The 20,796-nt window shown below is 37.0% G+C and overlaps 1 protein-coding gene across 1 annotated transcript; it reads left to right on the top strand.

Annotated features, from left to right (window-relative positions):
- The first annotated feature begins 10,698 nt into the window (after window positions 1–10,698).
- LOC124269307 lies at window positions 10,699–18,374 on the top strand. The gene is made up of 5 exons (XM_046704314.1): window positions 10,699–11,151; window positions 14,380–14,555; window positions 14,711–14,796; window positions 17,082–17,277; window positions 17,796–18,374. Exons 1-5 carry the CDS (start codon window positions 10,854–10,856, stop codon window positions 17,910–17,912), a joined length of 873 nt encoding a protein of 290 aa, XP_046560270.1. The 5' UTR covers window positions 10,699–10,853; the 3' UTR covers window positions 17,913–18,374.
- Window positions 18,375–20,796: the final 2,422 nt, after the last annotated feature.

The raw sequence follows: 20,796 nt of genomic DNA, 5'->3' as shown, positions 1-20,796 counted from the left end.
TGTCAATTCTACTAGATAACTGACAGAATGAAATAATTAGATGCTAGATTTACCCAATTGTGAACAAGAAACGAGTTGATGACAATTTAAATTTTAGTGTCAATAACATCTCTAATCTTATAAAACCCACATATATATTGATTATGATGTCGAGCAATAATAAAACTTGGAGAAAGTTATTTTACCTGAAGTAAGTAACCTTTAATGGATTTTCAAGGGACTCCACCGACTTTTCCATGATTCTTCTCACAGCAGCCTAAAACAAAAAGAGACACACATTTGAATCATGAACATATGTCGATTGGTAATATTTTCCACCTAATTATCATGAATTACTAGCTTTATCTATATTTGTTGCCTTGCTGCATATAACCATATCAGACTCAACGTACAGGAACACAAAGGCATACTTGTCTTATGGTTATATTTTAACGGAATGTTCAGCTGGTATCAACAATAATGGGTTTTTTAACATATTTCACACCAAAATGCAATGTCCACATTAATAACCGTGAGCGAAATCGAAATGCGAGCGAACCGTTACTGGAAGATAACGGTTGCTAGCGAAAACGTTTAATTCAATGCAAACTGAACATAGAATAAGAAAATAATGAATTTCATCTGAAACCTACCTGACAAGGACGGGGTACTGCTAATTCCTGTGCTGGGTTTCCAATGAGATCGCTCAAGTTCCCGGATCCTTGGTTCCAAAGCTTCGATTGTCAAGTATGTTCCCATGTGTCAAGAAAACTGTAGCAAGTATACAGACTGCCATTTCTACTACCTTACTCTCATAGACTTTACTTCAAAACAACAACAACGAAGTTTGAACAAAGATGGCGGCATTTCAAACAAAGACTTATGGGTCCTCAATTATATATTTTTCAATTCTATTGTAAACATGCCAAAAGTCTGCTTACCCTTCACAGGTTTAGAAAAACACTGATTACTGCAATATGTGTTTATGTAAATTGTTGGTTTTTTACAATGTCCGTCACATCTCGCGGGGCCTTATTCATTCCAAATCAAGCGCTTCCGGTTTCGGGATAACAATTTTAGTACGTGGTCTGACTGCCAGGAGGGCAGCACCTGCTCCCTCGACCGTGACGGACACAGGGACTGGGCACCTATCCACCTTGGCAGAATTTCCTCAACCTAAACAATAAAACAATAAGAACGGTGGATGTATTTCCCGTAATAAAGTACTCCAGCAGTGTAAACTTTTTTCAGATTTTCCGATGCGTTGATAGTATGATGACCGATCCAATTTGATCCTATTTCTGTGTTTTTACCTCGATATTTAATCATATCAAGAAACAATGTGATGTTTGATGACCTATTATTTTAAAACCACACAGTGTATATCCCTAAGATTTTGTAGGCAAAACAACACTGCATGCAATACAGCGATTACTACTCCCTTGCTTGTAACCGTGTTTGGTGATATAAACCTACACCCGTATATTTGTCATCATTCACTTGATGGTCAGTTGGTGAATTTATAACAGGTATAATAAGTGGTAACATCACTCAGATTACCCTACAAAGATTCCCATTTAACATTTCTCATGTCTGCACTAAATATTCAACATTTTAAATTAAGGTCTTATGTACTACATGTTATGTAATATATGCATGGAGGTGCAGCAAAAGGAATTATCAGCTGAGTTAAAAAAAAAAACACAGATGAAAGGATTAACCGATAACACGCTAATTGATTTATTACTTTTATCTTGCACGACCTATTTGTCAAAAGGGCCCCGTCAAAATTTAGGGTTTATGTTTGTAGTGTTACTGACGTATACTGAAGAGATTTATTACCGTGCAGTAGACATTTGTGATGTTTCTAACAACAATAAGGGCGGTACGCAAGGGATTTTCAGGTTGACCGCATTTGGATAACATTACACATAATCTGTGATGATAAGCATGCAGGTAACACTAAATTCCAAAGTTGAAACTAAAATATATTGTACAACGAAGTGATATACGTAGAAAATACCAGATTTTAGAGAATATTTTACTTTATACCTGATATGGCAACAACAATAAAATTCATTAAAGTGACATCTTAGCACAAATTATTTTAATCATCATCAATTTCATAATACATGTACATAGTACGCATCCAGTCTACACTGCAGTTTCATTAAGTATGAAACTGCGTCTGCGAACGCAATTACACTTATTCTGCATTGTAAAATATATTTATGTGGCATTGTAAAATATATTTATGTTATATGTTGTATTTATTGTCACAGCTGATAGTTATACCTTTATATCATTGTTGACACGTTTGTGGTTACGTATGTCAGGATGTTTTGTGACTATATCATCGACAGTGGAGACAGCTGAGTGTCTACAACATACCCAGGCCATCCAAGATGCAGCATTTCTCTAAAGTGCACCATACATTGATATCTTCCACCTTCATGAGAGATAACAACTGCCTCTCAAATTTACAATCTGGATTCATGCCAGATGATTCAACAGCTTACCAACTCACGCATTTGTATAATTTAATTGCTAAAGCTATAGACAACGGAAAAGAAGTAGGAGCTGTATTCTGCGATATAAGCAAGGCATTTGATAAAGTTTGGCACAAAGGGATTATCCATAAACTAAAATCATGTGGGATAGATGGGAAGTTATTGAAATGGTTTGGAAGTTATTTGCAAAATAGAATGCAAAGAGTAGTTATCCAAGGTTACAAGTCAGAATTAAAACCGATAATAGCCGGAGTGCCCCAAGGATCATTCCTTGGACCTCTTTTATTCTTAATATACATATGAGAGGTAGCCTATTACATGTATACATGTATTAAACTAAACCGAACAGTTATGTTCCCTCGACCGGGCAGGGAGCCCAGCATGCGGCAGCTATGCTCAATTTTTTTATTGATTATGGTACAATATCGAAAATATAATTAAACTCTCTGGACAGTTACGTTCCATCAACTGAGCAGGTTACCCGGCATGCGGAAGCTATGCTCAATTTTCCATGTATCATATAAAAATATCTACCCTTAAATACCTAAACCGAACAATCAGGTTTACTCAAGCTGTGCTAAATTCATCAAGATGTTAAGATGATTACCCAGTGATTCAAAAAGCAAGTTGTAATTTTCACTGACAAATACATTTTATTAGATTAATTAACTAACTTTTTTTTTATTGCAGTGCGGACAGCATGTGATGGAAGCTTCATTAGAGCCAAGTGTTTCGAGGCAATGAAGAAGAATGATTTCCCTCATACACAGAATATTAAGATTGAAGATTGTGATGGTATTACTATACTGAATATCATTGAAAACGCACCAGTCGTATATTGTCCATATTTTCATCAAGATGGATTTCAGCATGACAATGATCAATGAATATAACTAACATGAAGTCGAAGGGCATGTCCAGTTGAAAAAATGCATTAGAAACAAATTCCTGTCCACAGTATGACTCTTAATTCCAAAATGCATCAACATGCAGCCACGCCATGAAAAAAGCGCGAATTTCATTCTGAAATCATATTGACTGTGACATTAAATGCAGGTGTATGAGAACCGATTCTCATTGCTTAACTAACGATTGTGAAACGAGGACAGAGATGCCGAGGTTAACACCTCACGAAAGAGAACGTGCACTAGGCATGATTCAGGTTGGCACCAGCGGCAGGGATATTGCTCGACAACTTGGACTTGGCCACTCGACCATCGTTAGGCTTCATAGACGACATCAGTAGACAGGCAGCACCCGTGACCTTCAATGACCTTGGCAACAACGTGTTACGACGCTCCATCAGGATCGCCATATTGACCTTGTCCAGATCAGTGATTGAACACTGCTGCACTAGTTCATGGTTGACGTGGGGTTCATCAGCGCTGACACCATGCGACGCCGTCTACACGTTACAGGGTTCCATGCTCGACGTCCTTACGTTGGACCAATTCTGACTGACAGACACCGTAATGAGCGTATACAATGGGCTAGCAGGCATTTTCAATAAAGGTTACAACAATGGCATTGTGTGGTAGTCACTGACGGGTCACGTCTTCATCTACGTAATGCTGACGACCGATTACGTGTTTGGCGTAGACGTAGTAAACGTTATGCTGATGAGTGTGTGGTTCAGACAGACCTTTGGGTGGTGGGAGTGTCATGGTCTGGGGTTGAATAAATTACAATCACAGGACTGCCTTCATGTCTGTCAAGGGAGAGTTAATGTCCTTTATTACCGTGAGCAGATTCTTCAGAATAACATCGTATCTGTCTTCAATCACCACCAAGATGTCTATACTTTTCAACAGGACAACGCACGGGTACACACAAGACTTTCCATGCAGTATCTGGCCCAGCAACACATCCAGGTTATTCATTGGCCAGCACAGTCGCCAGATGTGTCCCCCATGGAGCACTTGTGGGACGAAATTGGTAACAGTCTTTCGCGGCGACAACAGATGCGAAACATCCGGGAACTTGAGGCTGCACTACTGCAGAAGTGGAATGCTATCCCCATGAACTCTATTCGGACGGTTATTGACTCAATGAGGAGACGTTGAACTGCATGTGTCAATGCAAATGACGGTCACACGCAATATTGACTTTTCGATTTGACCCCACGTGTGTTTGATCCTTTCTGACTGTGGAACATTTCAATGAATGAGCGTCTTTTCTGTGTTGTTGTTTTTGTCAGTCGTCCTTTGGTTATTATCCACTCAAAAAATATCAATTCCTTACACGTGCTTATAATAATCTGAACTTTTATAAGTGGTGCGTTTTCAATGATGTTCAGTATATTAGTAACTGTTCATGTTCATGTAAGGCTGGTGCAGGTGACTGCAACCACATACTTGGTTTGTTATGTCTTCTTCACCATTACAATAGGTGTGGATTCAAGACTGTCCCCTTAATAATCAGCAAAACATCTTTACCTCAAGCCTGGCATGTTCCAAGAACTAAAGGCATTATGCCGAAGAAAATAAGTGACATAAAGATCAATAAAGTTAAATTTCCAACATTAAAACCTGCCAAGGTGAGAAGAATTCAAGGAGTACATTCCACATTTTATAATCCTATCATGTCACCATTACCATGTCAAGAATTTACTTCAACACTTTCTCAAAATTTGGAAAATGTGAGCTCATCAGCTCACATTAGATCATGTTTAGCATCTGCAGAGATACAAATGGTTGGCAGTGAACTTGGTCCAGTTCCTAAGGGATGTGTTCTGTCATACTAACGTCCTGTAACAATTAACATGGAATCTGACATTATTTCCAATCACCCACACATTAAGGATACTCCTACTTTCACATTGCCAGATGTAGTATGTAATATATCAACAGTTTTGACACATGGTCAGCAAGATGTTTTTGATGGATTGAACATTTCAAAGGAAGATTCAGTTGAAATAGAAGTTGGAACAAGGTCTCAATCTGACAGTGACATGTGGCATGATTTGCACTCAGATAGATTGACATCTTCAAATTTGAAACCTGTTTATTCTAGAAAAGGTGACTATCGCAAACTTGCTGAGAGACTTTGTCCGAAAAAGTGTCAAATGAAGTGGAAAATATTATGACAGATGCTATGAAGTATGGAATTGAACAAGAGCAAACTGCAGCAAAGTGTTATGCTGAAAGGACTAACAATAATGTTTTCAAATGTGGTTTTGTTTTTAAATCCAAATTGCCCCAATTTAGGCACATCACCAGACCGTAGAGTCTATGATCCGACATTTGGTTGCTTGAAATAAAGTGCTGACTCTATCACAGAACTGAAGTACTTACATCTGGTGAATGGAGTGTACAAACTCAGATTATCAGACAAATATTACTGTCAAGTCATGGGACAGATGGCACTATCTGGTTCTAAGTGGTGTGACTTTTTTGTCATGTGTAAAAGCGACTTTAATCTTGAGAGAATATATTTCTCTCAACGGAAGTGGGAAGACATCAAAATAAAATTAGACATATTCTACTTCAATCATTACCTGCCACATCTTTGCAATTGTAAGTACTCTTGTGTGTGTGTATCTACAGATGACATGAATACAGACCAGAGTTGGCATTTTATCAATAATTTTATTGTTTACATGACATGTATCTCCTCTCCATGGGATTTGAAATCATCAAAATATATGACTATTGACAACAATAAAAGATAATATAAAAGGAAATGCAGTATTTAAAAACAAATGCTTCAAGTTTATTCAATGCTGTTCATGGGTTTGCAGTGAAAAATGTGTTGTGATGACAAAGTGTTTGATACGCACAACACTGGTTTAACAAGTACAAAAAGGACAAAGTATGCATAATATTATTGCCATTACTATATCCATTATATTCAGTGAATACATTATTCATTATAATATAAAAGTATTGATATTGTAAGAAATATATGTCGTACAATGGTGCATAATTATGCTTCACGTTACAAAAAAGAAAAGTTGTTAATATTATATAGCTGCAGGAAATCTCAAGTATTGATTCTTATAAACTCATTTATGTACTATGATAAGTGCAAATTCATAATGATTCATAGGCCAACAGGGTACGTTTTTGTACCGATGAAACTGCACTGGACAGCCTAAAATTGTCATGTGCAGGTAGTTATTTTTCTGTGGCTGCACTCAGTGCAGTTGTGTGTTTTGACCTAAATTAATTCTCAACCATTCAAATTGTCGTTGATTGGTGCAGTTTCCCCTCAATGGAGAAATTAGATACAAAGCACATTTAGGCAATATATCAGGATATGTATATCACGAGGGTCCACGATACATCGATGTATTGCCACAAGAGATGATATATACCGATACTACTTAAAGTTACAATGAGTATTGCATTAGGAATAGGAACAGAGTCTCTTTGAAATGCTTCTTTGTTTGTATCTGTTACATGAACAAAGGAGTTGGTGTGAAAAAGTGTGAAAATGTTTCAAACTCTGTGAACTGTAGAATACTTGTCTTCAAATAACTGAAATAGGTTTTAGACAGCACTAATTGCAGTCTAGATAAAAAATGTGAAATTGTACCCTGGCCAATGCCAGTGGCAACTTCAGAATTTCTATTACATTGAACTTTATTGCCATGTAAAAAAACAACAATAAAATTTGAAGCATATTGCACATGGACAAGGAAATAGCACCTTTCTACACGTTCGGTAAATATTGCACATATATGAGAGATCAATGATGATGAAGTTTGAATATTTTGCATATGAACATGTTCCTATCCTATACTGTTATCATATCTATATAGATATTTTATGAAATAGCATGTGCAATATTTCAATGAAAAATGTGTTTCATATATGAAGTCCACCATCACTTGTCAATGGTCACACTTTGTCATTATATAACAATGTCCATGGTGTTAATAAATACATTCCATAAACATTGTTTGTTTGTTACACTTGTCACATACTTTGGCCCATGAACTAAAATAATTTACTATAGAAATTTGTCAACAAACAGCAGACAGTCCAAACTTGATTTATGGATCCTGCTAATGTTGGAGGTATGACAGAGTCAAAGATATGATATTCCTTGCACCTCCGAATGGCTCTCTCAATGTGAATTCTAAGCCTTGCAATCTCTTGAGTTTCTTTCACTTCTCTGCGAGAAAACTGTCCTTTTTGCTCTCAGAAAAAGATGAATAATCCATTTTGCAACTTTCGGTGTGAGTAGGTCTTGTATTACAAATCCCTTGTCTGCCATCACATCATCTCCAACATCAAGTAAGTCCAGTATTCCACACTGTTTGGTTATTTCCTTCTCAGAAACAGAACCTGACTACAAAGCACTGACAAAGCTAATCATGCCATCTGGTGTGATTCCAATAAGCCCTTTCATAGTCGACTGAGACTTGTAGTGGGAATACATCTCAGAGTGTCTTGTCTTTGAACCTGGAGTTTGCACTCTGATCTCTGTACAGTCTAATATGACTCTGGTATTGGGATATGTGCTCTTAAAACACTCTGGCATAACTTTGTTGATACCAGCTCTCTCTTGCCAAATCGGTAGCATCCCCAACATGACATACAAATAATTAGCCCAGGTGACCAAAATACGACTCATTGAACTGACGGATACATCAAACCTCACAGCTCAATCAACCTCAAAAAAGCCCTGTCTGATACGACATAAGAACGTGAAAAACTGATTTGTTTATAGAATATCCAAGTATACCGGTAAAGTTCATGTTTAAGTTGTTTGATAGTAAGGTAAAACCTGTCTTATTTTATGGGTCTGAAATCTGGGGGTTCGGGGATAGGAAATCGCTTGACATCTTCCACACTAACTTTTGCAAGTATGTACTTGGTGTAGGTTAGCAGGTTTCTAAAGGACTTTAGTAATGGAGTTTTAGCTGATTGCGGTAGATTAAATATGTATGTTGATTATTATGGCAGATGTATAAGTTATTGGTAAAAATTATTGAGGATGTCCGAGGATCGTTATCCAAAACAGTCTTATTTACTTACGAGGGAATTAGATTTAGCTGGTAGAGTAACGTGGGCTACTTCTGTTAAATATTTGTTAAGTTCCTATGGGTTTTGTTCTGTTTGGTACAGTCAGGATGTTGGTGATATTTCTCAGTTCATATAGAGTTTTAAGAACAGACTAACTGAATGTGATAAACAACTTTTTTTTTTGTAGTATAAATCAATCTTCTCATATGGTGTACTTTAAAGAAATAAAGTTACTTTTGAATGTTGAATATTATGTAAATTTCATCAACCAAGTAACTATTAGAAGAAATATTTGCCTTCTTTAATTACATTCCCTCCCTTTACGGTGTAATATTAGAGGTGTAAATGTCGATACGTATTGTAGATACATATTATACATTTTTTGTTGGAGTGTAATGCTTACAATGTAATTAAAAATAGGTAAGTTCCTGTAAATAGTCAGTTAAATTTAGTCGCTAATTACCATAATATATTAACTAGTAATTGTAGATATACCCTTGTAAATTGTTCTAATTACATCAAAGTAGCTCTTGCTCATAGCAAAATGTTACAAAATTAGCCATTTATTTGAATTACTTTGTACAGTTACTCCTATTCTACGAAAATGTATTCGTTGTGCACGTATTGTACATGGGCCGATGGCCTATAAACCGAAATAAAAGAAGAATGTATAAAGGTGGATTGTTTTGCGGCGGTGCGATCGATACACGTTTTTGTTCATACAGCTTGCAGAATCAATATACTTATAAAAACATCAATAGCATCGTCTACATTACTGTCAAGTTTGTTAAACACTGACACAGGAGATATTCTAGAGGAGATATTCGTTGTAGATTTACCTTAATTATGTTCATTTTCTGAAACAGGCAGATGATCGGAATCTAATCGATCACCTATATCCAACATACTTATGTATTCAAAGAGATCAGGATAACAAAGGAAATAATCATTAATACTACAGCCATGCTGTCTGACAAAAGTATTTTCACCTGTTCATCTCCAAGCAAACACTCTAACATTGACAAGTTTAACAAGTGTAATTGGGCTAAGGATAGCATAATGCCTTACCAGGCGTGCCGATCTCCCAGTAGCCTTACCACCGGAAGGCACTGAACTGATGTTGGTCCAAATTATCCGTCTGTTTTATAGATTCCTTGTAATCAAAATGTCTAAGATTGTTTACAAAGAGTTGTTAATCATTTAAATTAGCCCTAATCCTCGACAACAGCCCATTGCATTACAAGGAGGCATTGAACTGAAGTTGGTCGAAATAATCCGTCTGTTTTACAGATAGGTTCCTTGTTAGCAGAAAGTGTAAGATTTTATACAAAGAATTGTAAATCATTAAAATCAGCCCTAATCCTCTACAACAGACCATTGCATTACAGGTGAAGACCTTATTTGTTCGGAGTAAGACATGGGGCCCACTCATCTCCTTCCTTGATGTCAACAAGCTAAGAGTCCGCAATTAGAAAAAACCCCAAAACAATAACACTATTATCGCTTTGAAACCACTAGGAAAAAGGCGTTTGCCATAATTATAGGGAGACACCGAAGATTAAGCTTTAGCATGCTGTCTTATGGACAGGTATCACACAATAAAGATCACAGAAAACAATATTACATTCAGTTTTGCAGATAAAGAATGAGAATTAGAAGGACAGTTAAGGAAAACTGATAGTTTCGGATTTGTTAATTTAGCCTAACAATTTACGCAAGAAGTAACTGAGGCCCAGTGACACACTGTTATCGTTCTTTTGACAACACTTTAAACTGTTGACTGCATAACCCGAGGAGTCTTGGGATGTTGTTGTAACCTGATTAATGCCAGTTAGGGGGCGTGTAAACAGACATTCGTCAGTTATGGACAGTATTGTCGGACATCCACTGCAGTGGTGTAAAATTCAAGCATAGACGCTCCAGGACAAATCATATACTACCCTTATGCAATAATCTATTCGAAAACCTTCTTGTAGGAATCTACGCACTCCCATATCGCCTTTTTTAGATATCACCAAACTGCCGACATATTTTTATCTTAACCATATGACAAGCTATAAGGCGAAAAACCAATAAATGTGTACACACACACACACACACACACACACACACACACACACACACACACACACACACACACACACACACACACACACACACACACACACACATGCAGACACAAACACTCGCACGCACGCACGCGCACACACACACTTTGGTTGCGAACATCTATTTATCAAAAAATACATGAAAGTAGATTGTGAATCCTAACATATCTCCGGTCTTGTATATACTGCTTTGGCAACAGCATCACCTTATTATAAAGATCAATACACTGTCGACAGGAAGGTTGTTCCTGTAACAACCGATGCTTCAGTCTTGAAGACTCACCATGTACAAGCGGGTGTTCCTCCCACTGTTCCTTCCGACACTGTGGACAGCAATGTCAGCATCGTCAGCATGTGGAGGATTACCATTTCTGCGACACGCAGACTTAGATGACGTCTTGTTTACTGAAAGTCTTGTGGCTGAACACGTCGTAGAAGGAAGATTTTTATGTTCAGAACGTTGTTACCATCACCCCTTCTGTAACATGCTGCTGTACAACCCAGAGTCTCAACGATGCCGCCTATACAAGTCCTTCGTGAACACAGGAGGCACTGCAGACATGGGCTGGCAATGCTATGCAGGTGAGCACAATTCTCAAGCAAAACTATATTTGATATATAATAAATATCAAATGAGATTCCACTGCTGCCAAAAAGGTAAAGGTAAAGGTGTGAGAAATGAACCACAATAACATTGCTGAATTTAGCGTAACAAGTTGTTTCTCCTTTACTACTTTGAAGATAAACACTTCGAAGGGACTTGAAGATGACTTTCAGTAGGAGTTTAATTTAAATGGAATTGTTAGTGTTAACTATATACTATATATGTGTGTGTGTATATACGCACACCTGTTAACGTATAACCCTGTAAAACCCTGTTATACCCTGTTATAGTGGATATATAATATTCAACTGTAAGTAGAGACTTATATTCTTGAGAGAAACATATAAGATTTATTTGATTCACAAACTTTAGCAAACCAATCTTGCTGGTGACAATTTTTAACTCTTTGCACAAACTTACTAAGAAATAAAGAACAATTACCAACTTCGTGAGAGATCCAAACAGATCAAAAACCATAGGAGAAAAGTAACATTTTAACATTTGAAGCTCATGTAACACAATTACAGTCATCTAAAGATTTACAAAGAAGATAGCTTTGCTTAGGATATCTATGATTAGGCATGGACGGCAAATTTAACCAATATTGAATACACCTTCTATGACAATAAACAAATAAACCATATCAACCCCATTCACCAAGTGCAGCAACATTAGAAACATAACTACCTACATTAGTATCATATTTACAAAACGTAATATGAAAACGCTCGATGCATTCAATTTTTTAATGACCCCATACTTCACTAGAATAAAGTAAGATTGGCTTAATCTGAGCATCAAATATCTTGAATAATACATCTTGAATGCCTCAAACATTCGATTCCTGTAACACAGCTTCCAACTCAACAACAAAAAGAGCGAACAGCAAAGGACTTACAATACATACCTCTATTACTCCAATTAAAGTATCAAAATAAAGAGATATGGAACTATTTGAAAGTTGAACAGCAGATTTAACCTTAGAGTACATGTCCAATAAACTGTAAATATTTTACCAGGACTATATTCATTTAAAACTGAGAACCACAATAATTTTCGATTAATAGAATCAAATGCCTTTCTGAAATCAACAAATGAAAAATAAAAATGATCATTTGTTTTAATGAGATACTTTTTAACCGGACACTGTAAACTGAAAATATTCCCCTGTTCCCCATTAGATCGAAAGTAGGTGTTTTGATAGCTACGAGTAATTAATTCAAATAATATGCATGGTCGATGATCATGGTCAATATGCGCACAGTCATCAGCTGGAAACGAAAGAGTCGCGTCAAATGTGATCAAAACTATATGAAGTGTTTTAAGCTCATTAATTGAATTAATTACGCGTAGTTCTTAAGACAGAGAAACTATTGAAATATTGGCCATGAGAAAATCTATAGAAAATCTATAGAAAGGTAGGGTATGTCCCATTTTTGAGTGCTATATGTTGGATACCAAGTTGTATGATTGCAAATGGATTAAGGACATTTGTAGTCAATTCAAAACCTGTTATAAATTTCCGTGAAAGCGGGTTTTTTTTATCATGTGCACGTGAACTAGGTTTGTGTAGAATTCGAAATTTACAGGGAATTGCCAGGGTGTTGTTGCACATTTCACTGATAAAAAACAACATGAAAGTTGTTCTGATATTGCAACAGTTTCAAAAATATCATTTTTATGGAAATTGACATGGAACAAGAACTAATATTGTGGCAGGAGCTCTTATGCTTTCACGGTCAGTAATTATCAGATTACAATCACAAAATTGACAGTTGATAATGTTAATTACAGATGACCAAAGGCGACAATTGGCAAACGTCCAATTAAACAGTCGCCATGTGTCTGTTTCACCACAAGCAAATGTTTTGAATAATTTAACAGTTCATCGATTTGTAAATCAATAGATCACTTCACCATATCGTCTTTTCGATCAATCTTGCAACAAACAAGGGTGTTTCACATTTTCCCTTGTCATGCTAATATACAATGCAATGACGAAACGACCATGAATGTATTAAGCACTTGAACTTGATGAACATGATATCATTAACACCCTTAAGAACAAGACAGCAAATAATTCTGTGTGAATAAGCTGCTGACCTTTTAGACATAAAGAGAGAGCATTTCTGTATTGTATACGTAATATGATATTTTGGAAAACATAAAGTATTGATACCGTCTCCATTGGAGGGTGAATGAGAACAAAACTCTATAATCACAAAACGCCTTCAGCATAGCAAAGCTTACTGAGAATTGGCTTATGTTGATGTATGAGGGACTATACAAACACGCTAAACTAGTAAAAGTCTTTCTTAAACACGAATGCAAAACAAACCTAAAGGCACGCAATAACTAAAGCATATTAAGGATAGTTGTGCACATATTAGGATATATATATTTAAATGGACACTCAGAAGTTACTGAAGATGTCAAACAGAGTAATTCTAAAGAGACATAAGTTGTCAGTAAAGGGTGGATTTAAAGGAGTCTGTTCAACTCATGATGCAGCGCCTCGCCATGTTTAGCCAACGCTGTCGGCTGCCTATCGCCCTGGCGTATATATCTCCCAATCATGTCTAATTGCTATCCTGAAAGACAAAACGTCCTTGGAAATGAAACAACAAAGGGCGTCACCCGTCCTGTTAGTACTGTGCATTGAACCTTCCTTGCAAATATTAACTGGGGTTCGATCAGTCATAGTGATGCAGTCCTATCCCATCCCATGTGATCATCTAAGCCATCTTTTCTAAAAGGGAAGTGAACCCTTTCCGCTGCCAGAAGTATGTTTCCAACCATCGTGTCAGAATAGTGTATTCCTAAATATGTCTAGTTCTACACATTTATGAAAAGCACTTTGCAATGCCGTAATAATAACAACATGGGTTCCGCTATGTGCTAGAAACTATTTATGAACGTTTTTTGAAAGTCAGATGAATACATATTCTCGACAATACACTCATGTGTTACGATTGCACACGATAATAGTACAAAACAATACAAAAACCAAAAGACAACAACAAAACGTCCACACTTGAAGACGTCCCTCATTATATGCAATTTTTCATCATCTGATCAATTTCATCAATCATGATCGGAATACCAAAGAAACATGTTCAAGTGTGCTTTTCTTTAAATTCATCATAATGTGCACAGCTCCTGTTGGCGTGTTTCTGGGTCCAGTCTATTTATTTAATTCTGTACAGTTGATTGCAACAAATTCCGGCTGGAGAATGCTGTGTCTCTGTCCGTCGTAAACCAATCTGTGAGTGTTGTCTGTAGAAGCGGATTCTCGTACTTTCCCTCGCCCCCGTTGCGCTGTCACCTTAACACTGGAGTCATCAACATCGGGATGTGTGTCCAGACACGTTGGGTCAATCAGGTATATTTGTAATTGTAATATGTGGAGAATAAATTAAGTTGTCCATGTTGAGGTATATTAAATATCATTTCGGGTGCAAAACTGAGAAGTCAATTTTGATATTAGTTACAGAAATCATGTTTGTATAAATATACTTTCTTCTCTCTTGACATTAGCCATATCCATTCCGGACTGTTTTTCCAGCACCGTTATCAAATGGGGCAGAAATCTCAGTGAGATGGGCTGGCAAAGGAGAAAATGTGTAAGTAGCCAACACTAGTACTTAAGGAGATTATTCCTTGAGAGACTGAGCAGCATTATAGTATGGGCAACAGAAACTGATCACATCTACTCACTTTGAGGCCAGAACTGTTTCAGATTTGAACAGACGCGGTGATGTTTGCGTTATGGCCCTTTATTGTCTGATAATTCGTATAAAATCACAGAAAAAATTGAAACATTCTTCAGACTAAACAAATATATGCTGATAGATAACATCAATCGTTAATGTCATCTTTAAATACAACCATTCACAAAATATTATTATTGCTAACCTATTTCATATACAATGCCTCAACAATTCATTGATGGCATATTCCATGTATACTTTAATGCATCCATACATATGCATAGAGAAATCACATCATACAGGGAAACAAACTAGCAGGTCTACTCCCATTTGTGAGAACTCCCAGTTGTGAGACTCCCAGTTATGAGACAGTGGAGTAGGTAATTAACAATGAAAACACACCATACTCCCCTGTCTGATAGAATGGATTCACCCTAGCTAATTACTGATTTGCTATGTAACTGAATCTTGTTGAGGTAACTTAATGACACTTTATAATGTAAATTGTTTAACATACTCAGGTAAATGTCTTTAATAATTAAACACTTTGTGTAGGTAACTTCGTGATCAAAGAGAAATTAATTTACCTACTCAGATTTATTCCGTCTCCGAAACTACAAGCTATAGTTTAAGAAATAACTCTGAAATAACTCTGAAATTTACAGTCGAAATGACCCTTATGCCAAACCTTTTCTACCCGACACAATAAATTTATGGAATGCCCTACCAAATTCCAAAGAGTCATGCAGTCTCAAAGAATGTTAAAACCTAATTACAAAAGCCTTGTTTTTGTCAAATCGTTCATCGCTGCCTCAGGCTCGGATCTAGCGACTCAAACGCTGATAAGTATAACAGACATTTAATAGACAGTGCATGTTGCTCTTGTGGATATCAACTACCCGTTATAACCTGGATCATTTTTTGAACGGAAACAAAGAACTTACTCCTTGTGTAAACCAGAAAATAGTTGAATCCGTCCACGATTATATCATCGAGACACAACCTTCAAGTTTCCACAGGGAAATACTGAAATTAACTCAACACCCTTCTCATGATTGATTTATATTCCTACAATAGCTTGTTAGACACACACACAACTGTAAGTCTCTAATTATGACTACTTAGAGAATAGTTGTGTTTGATGTAATCTGTATATATTTATATGTACTTAAAAATATATTTATGCAATAGTCATTATCGATGACGTCACATCCTCCATTTCAGTTTATATTTTATGTTGCATGGGAGCGGTGTTAACATAAGCAGTAATACTTCACCAATCCCAATTCATTTTCATAAATAATAATAAAATATGTTTAAACCAAAATGACTTTCAAACTTCATAATAGTCAATAAAAAGGTGTTATCATAATTACATATTCTCTGAATAAATAAAATATTCAATGAAATATTTCCTCTGTGTAAATATAATCTTTGATAATCTATTTCATTAATCAACTCATCAATGAACTATGTCCCCTGTGGGCACTGGGCGGGGCTGATCCCACTTTCATTGTAGGGATGTGGAAACACTACCTATGTGCACTGAACCATTAACTAATGTGTCTCACAACTGGGTGTTCTCACAAAAGGGAGGACACCAACTAGCATGATACATTTCTTATCATGTAGTGATTACACAATGCATGAAATATAATAAACCTACCAAGTGTGTTGACCTGGCTACAATCAGTGTACACCCACAGCTGCACTGACCAATGCAGATACATCTTCAGAAATGATACCAAGATAAATAATGTCCAACTAATCCAAATGTGCGCAAGTGATTTGTGACCAGTTGACAGTCGAAATGTTCTGAACTGTACATAATTCAAAACTTTTAACAGGGAACAGTAGACTAAAGCGGTTTGTGGCAAAGGGACAGTAAGTGGCGGGCTTGTGCAGGCTATTGGCAGTGCTCTAAGTGATTGTGGCTGAGGCAGAAACTTCATGCAGTAAGCTGAGAGAGGGGTTAGGAGAAGCTGAAGAATGAAGAAAACGTTTAAATACACTAAACTGAATATTTAATTCATTTACAATTAAAGAATAAAAACACTAAATATGTAGAAACATTTTCATCCTTTCACATCTTTACCAGTTGAACTGTCGTGAAGCCAACTCTGACCTGCGTCGTACTATTTGAGAAGGAATTTATGCACCAATGGGTAAGGTCAATTAATTTCACGTTTCTACTTCAGTTCGTCCATTAATCTGCAAAGTGGCGACAACAGTTATGTGTTCCACTTTGCCGTCCGATGGTGGGAAACTGAAGCGCTCTACAACACGAAGTCATCAGCTGGACAGTGGGAAACAGAGCTGTTTGCATCGACCTTCATCTTCACTCCTGACGTGGTGTATAACGTCAGCGTCAGAATAACGACTACCCATTATCTGGTGAATGAATTGCCCGTGTAACCCAAAAACCTTGAAGTGACTTCAGGCAAAATTAAGCTTATCAGTGATAACTCTCGCATAGCATGTCTTTTCCGGCTCTGATCAGTAATGTTTTTGACAGATATTGCCCACGCACACATTTGCAATGTAAATATTTGTGGGGTTTTTTTTACTTTTGGACAAGAATGCATTCTTTGCGCCCTTAACATCATATACTCTCGCATAAAAGCAATGGTATTTCTGACACAAATAACCTGGGCCAAGCAACAAACACATTAGGTTAGCAGCTTCTACGAGGTCATGGTAAAACTCTCTCTCTCTCTCTCTCTCTCTCTCTCTCTCTCTCTCTCTCTCTCTCTCTCTCTCTCTCTCTCTCTCTCTCTCTCTCTCTCTCTCTCTCTCTCTCTCTCTCTCTCTCTCTCTCTCTCTCTCTCTCTCTCTCTCTCTCTCGTTAATCTCTCTCTCTCTGAATGTATCCATCCTTTGATTAATGACATGTCTCCATCTTTCAATTTCAGATCTTCATTGACGGCGATAGTTTCCTCGAAGCCCCAATACGTAAACCTGTGGAAGACGCTGTGTCCCTTGTAGTGTATGTCAGTCACTTGGAGTCAGTTGAAGTCAAATACCCATGATAAGTGTGTGTGTCCTGGGTGCCAATGCCCCGGTCACCATCAGCCCTGCTTGTCCGGGATCAAGTGAAAGTGAACGACATTTGGTGTGATGTTGTACTATTTATATAAGCCGATTTAGCAGCTATACCACTTATATACTTTGATACATTCTGAGTAAATGAAACTTGACTGAGCTATTTCATGGACAAAATTACAAATTATTAAAATTTAAACGTGCCAACAAAAAGATTCAGAAAGAATTTCCTTTGTTACGATTTATATTATACATGTTGCATTTTACTGATTAGACTTCGGGTAAGGGTGTGATTTGTACAAGACATTTTTTACATCAATACTTTAATAATGTAGTTAATTCAGTTACAAATGGCCAAAAAAGTGTCGTATTTTCTAAGCTCGTTGTTAATTTCAGAGTTCTGTATTTTTACCGTTGTCTGCTGTCAGCATTAATGTCAATAAAATATGCATAAGACAAAAATAAATTGCAATTTTCGTCATAAATATTCGTCATTATCCGTGACTATTCTATCATGTACACGTATATTGGTGACATTTCTTAATTTATCCATAACGAAGTGAGTGGATCCAAGCATTCTTCAAGAAGACATAGTTAAAGCCGTTATCGGTTGTAGTCCATCTCCATTCTGTTGTGATACAGAGATGAAGAAAAACACACAGAAATATTTTATTTATATAAATATTATTGTGTGCAAGAATACCCAATAAAACACTTGATGAATAGCCCATCCGCTCAAAGTCACTACGAAACCCCGTTGTGATCATTCATTATATATGTAAACCTAGCTGTATTACAGTTATATTATAATGAAACATTCCATAGTGTAACTGTACGTAATCGCTATCTTATTATACCGAATATTTACATCTATTACACATTTAATTTTAATGTATACGTCTTACAAATTTGTGATTACTCAGACTGACTGACTGACTGACTGAGTTTGGTTTTACGCCGCTTTTAGCAATATTCCAGCAACATCACGGCGGGGGACACCAGAAATGGGCTTCACACATTGTACCAATGTGGGGATTCGAACCTGTGTCTTCAGCGTGACGAGCCAACGCTTTAACCACTAGGTTACCCCACCGCCCCCTACTCAGTTAGAACGTTAGAAGTTAGAAGGCAGAAGTATGGATATAACAGTCACCATCTTTCCTTTTGTTGCATTCTAATAACATGGCATTCTCTAGGTAACATATAATAGGAGAACTGACTGGAAAATGAGTGAGTGAGTGAGTTAATACTTAACGTCACATCGGCAATATCTCAGCCATATTGTGACGAAAACAATTTATACAATAAAAGTGAAAATATTTTGAAGATTAAAACCTGTCGACGATGGACAGTAAAAATACTAGATAATCACAGATATAATATAAAACTAGCGAACAAAGCTAAAACATTCCAATTAAAGAAGACAATACAATATAAAACACGGGCTATAGATCGGCAACAACTGAAGGTAGATCACCAAACTAGGAACCATGGGGACTTACATTACTTTGGCTACCTGCATGGAACCTAGCTGGATTTACACCATCCCTTCAGCCGCTGGCGATTGAAGGATAATTTAGCCGAAATTTGAAAGAACAAAAATACTACGTTTAAAAAGTTGGTACGAGAAAATTTCACTTTGATAGTTTTGGGGACTTACGTACCCTCTCAGGAGGACAATAATTTTACGCTACTTCAACCCCCTTTGAGGATACAGCCGTTTGGAAAATGAACTTCATTGTCAGTGGAGTCACTGTCACATAAGTACTCACCTAGTCTATTCTCTTTGGGTGACTTAGGGTCAGATATATCAATTCATATTTCCAAACACATAATATCACACCTTAAGTTACTCAGCAAACAGAGGCCTGGGTAGAATTTCAGTAACATGAGATACACATATCAAAATGTGCCCCTTCTGTTAAATTGTCAAAGTTTATTCCCATCAGATTGCTCTCGGGCAGAAGTCCAGTCTTCCGATTCATATACTGTTTGCAACCAAACCTTATACTTTGATACCTCCATTGATTCCTTTAGCCACCACAGCAGTGTTTGGTTAACTCAGGAACAAAGGGACAACATGGTGAAATGTATAATCACCAAATACATGCATCCGTGGATAGTTACTATCTGTACACATGTATTTTGACGGTAGTTGTTTGCTCCGCTAACGTTTTTCTCTTGTGTACAATCTTTAAACCGAACTTGGAAATATGTGTATATATCTTGTCAGTGGGTAACAAAACTGACATACCTACCATGTTGATTATATGCAACATATGATGAATTCCTAGTGACACCGTGAACCTCATGTCGTTTAATGTAATGAAAGGTTCATGTTGACGCATTCTGGCTGAATCGTCGTACACTGTTGCACTGATTTAGAATAATCGGGCAAGTGAATAGGTCTCAATCTATATGCAGAAAGGAACATCAACATAGTTTATCATAAATATACATGCCTTTTGAAATTAGTTCTTATTTCTGCTACGCGAAGGGGAACAAATACAAGTGGAAAGGGCATTATGGCGGAAATACAGTAACTACGATGCTCTCAGTGCTTCACAGATGTAACATCTTGCCTACAACGAAGCAGCAGGTGGCACTGAACCAATACCCCCACTTCGACTAATAACTCTCGAATTATACACATGGAGTGTTTTGTCAATATCTGGTTTCATGATAGTCAACATTTGCATCCTGATTCGGGGACATCGTGTCATCGTGTGTAAATCACGAAGCCAACGTGACTGCATCATAACTTAATAAATATATTTCACATCCGTAACAGACGGTGATGGACGACGAAACACGAAACCTCGATACAGATGAACACGACGACACTATCACGATACTTCACACGAACGTGTT

Source organism: Haliotis rubra, unplaced genomic scaffold, assembly GCF_003918875.1.
Source record: "Haliotis rubra isolate DU_JTF1 unplaced genomic scaffold, ASM391887v1 Scf1439, whole genome shotgun sequence".
NCBI classification, from domain to species: domain Eukaryota; kingdom Metazoa; phylum Mollusca; class Gastropoda; order Lepetellida; family Haliotidae; genus Haliotis; species Haliotis rubra.
The sequence above is the reverse complement of the archived record's forward strand: the minus strand, read 5'-3'. Positions and strand labels throughout refer to the sequence as shown.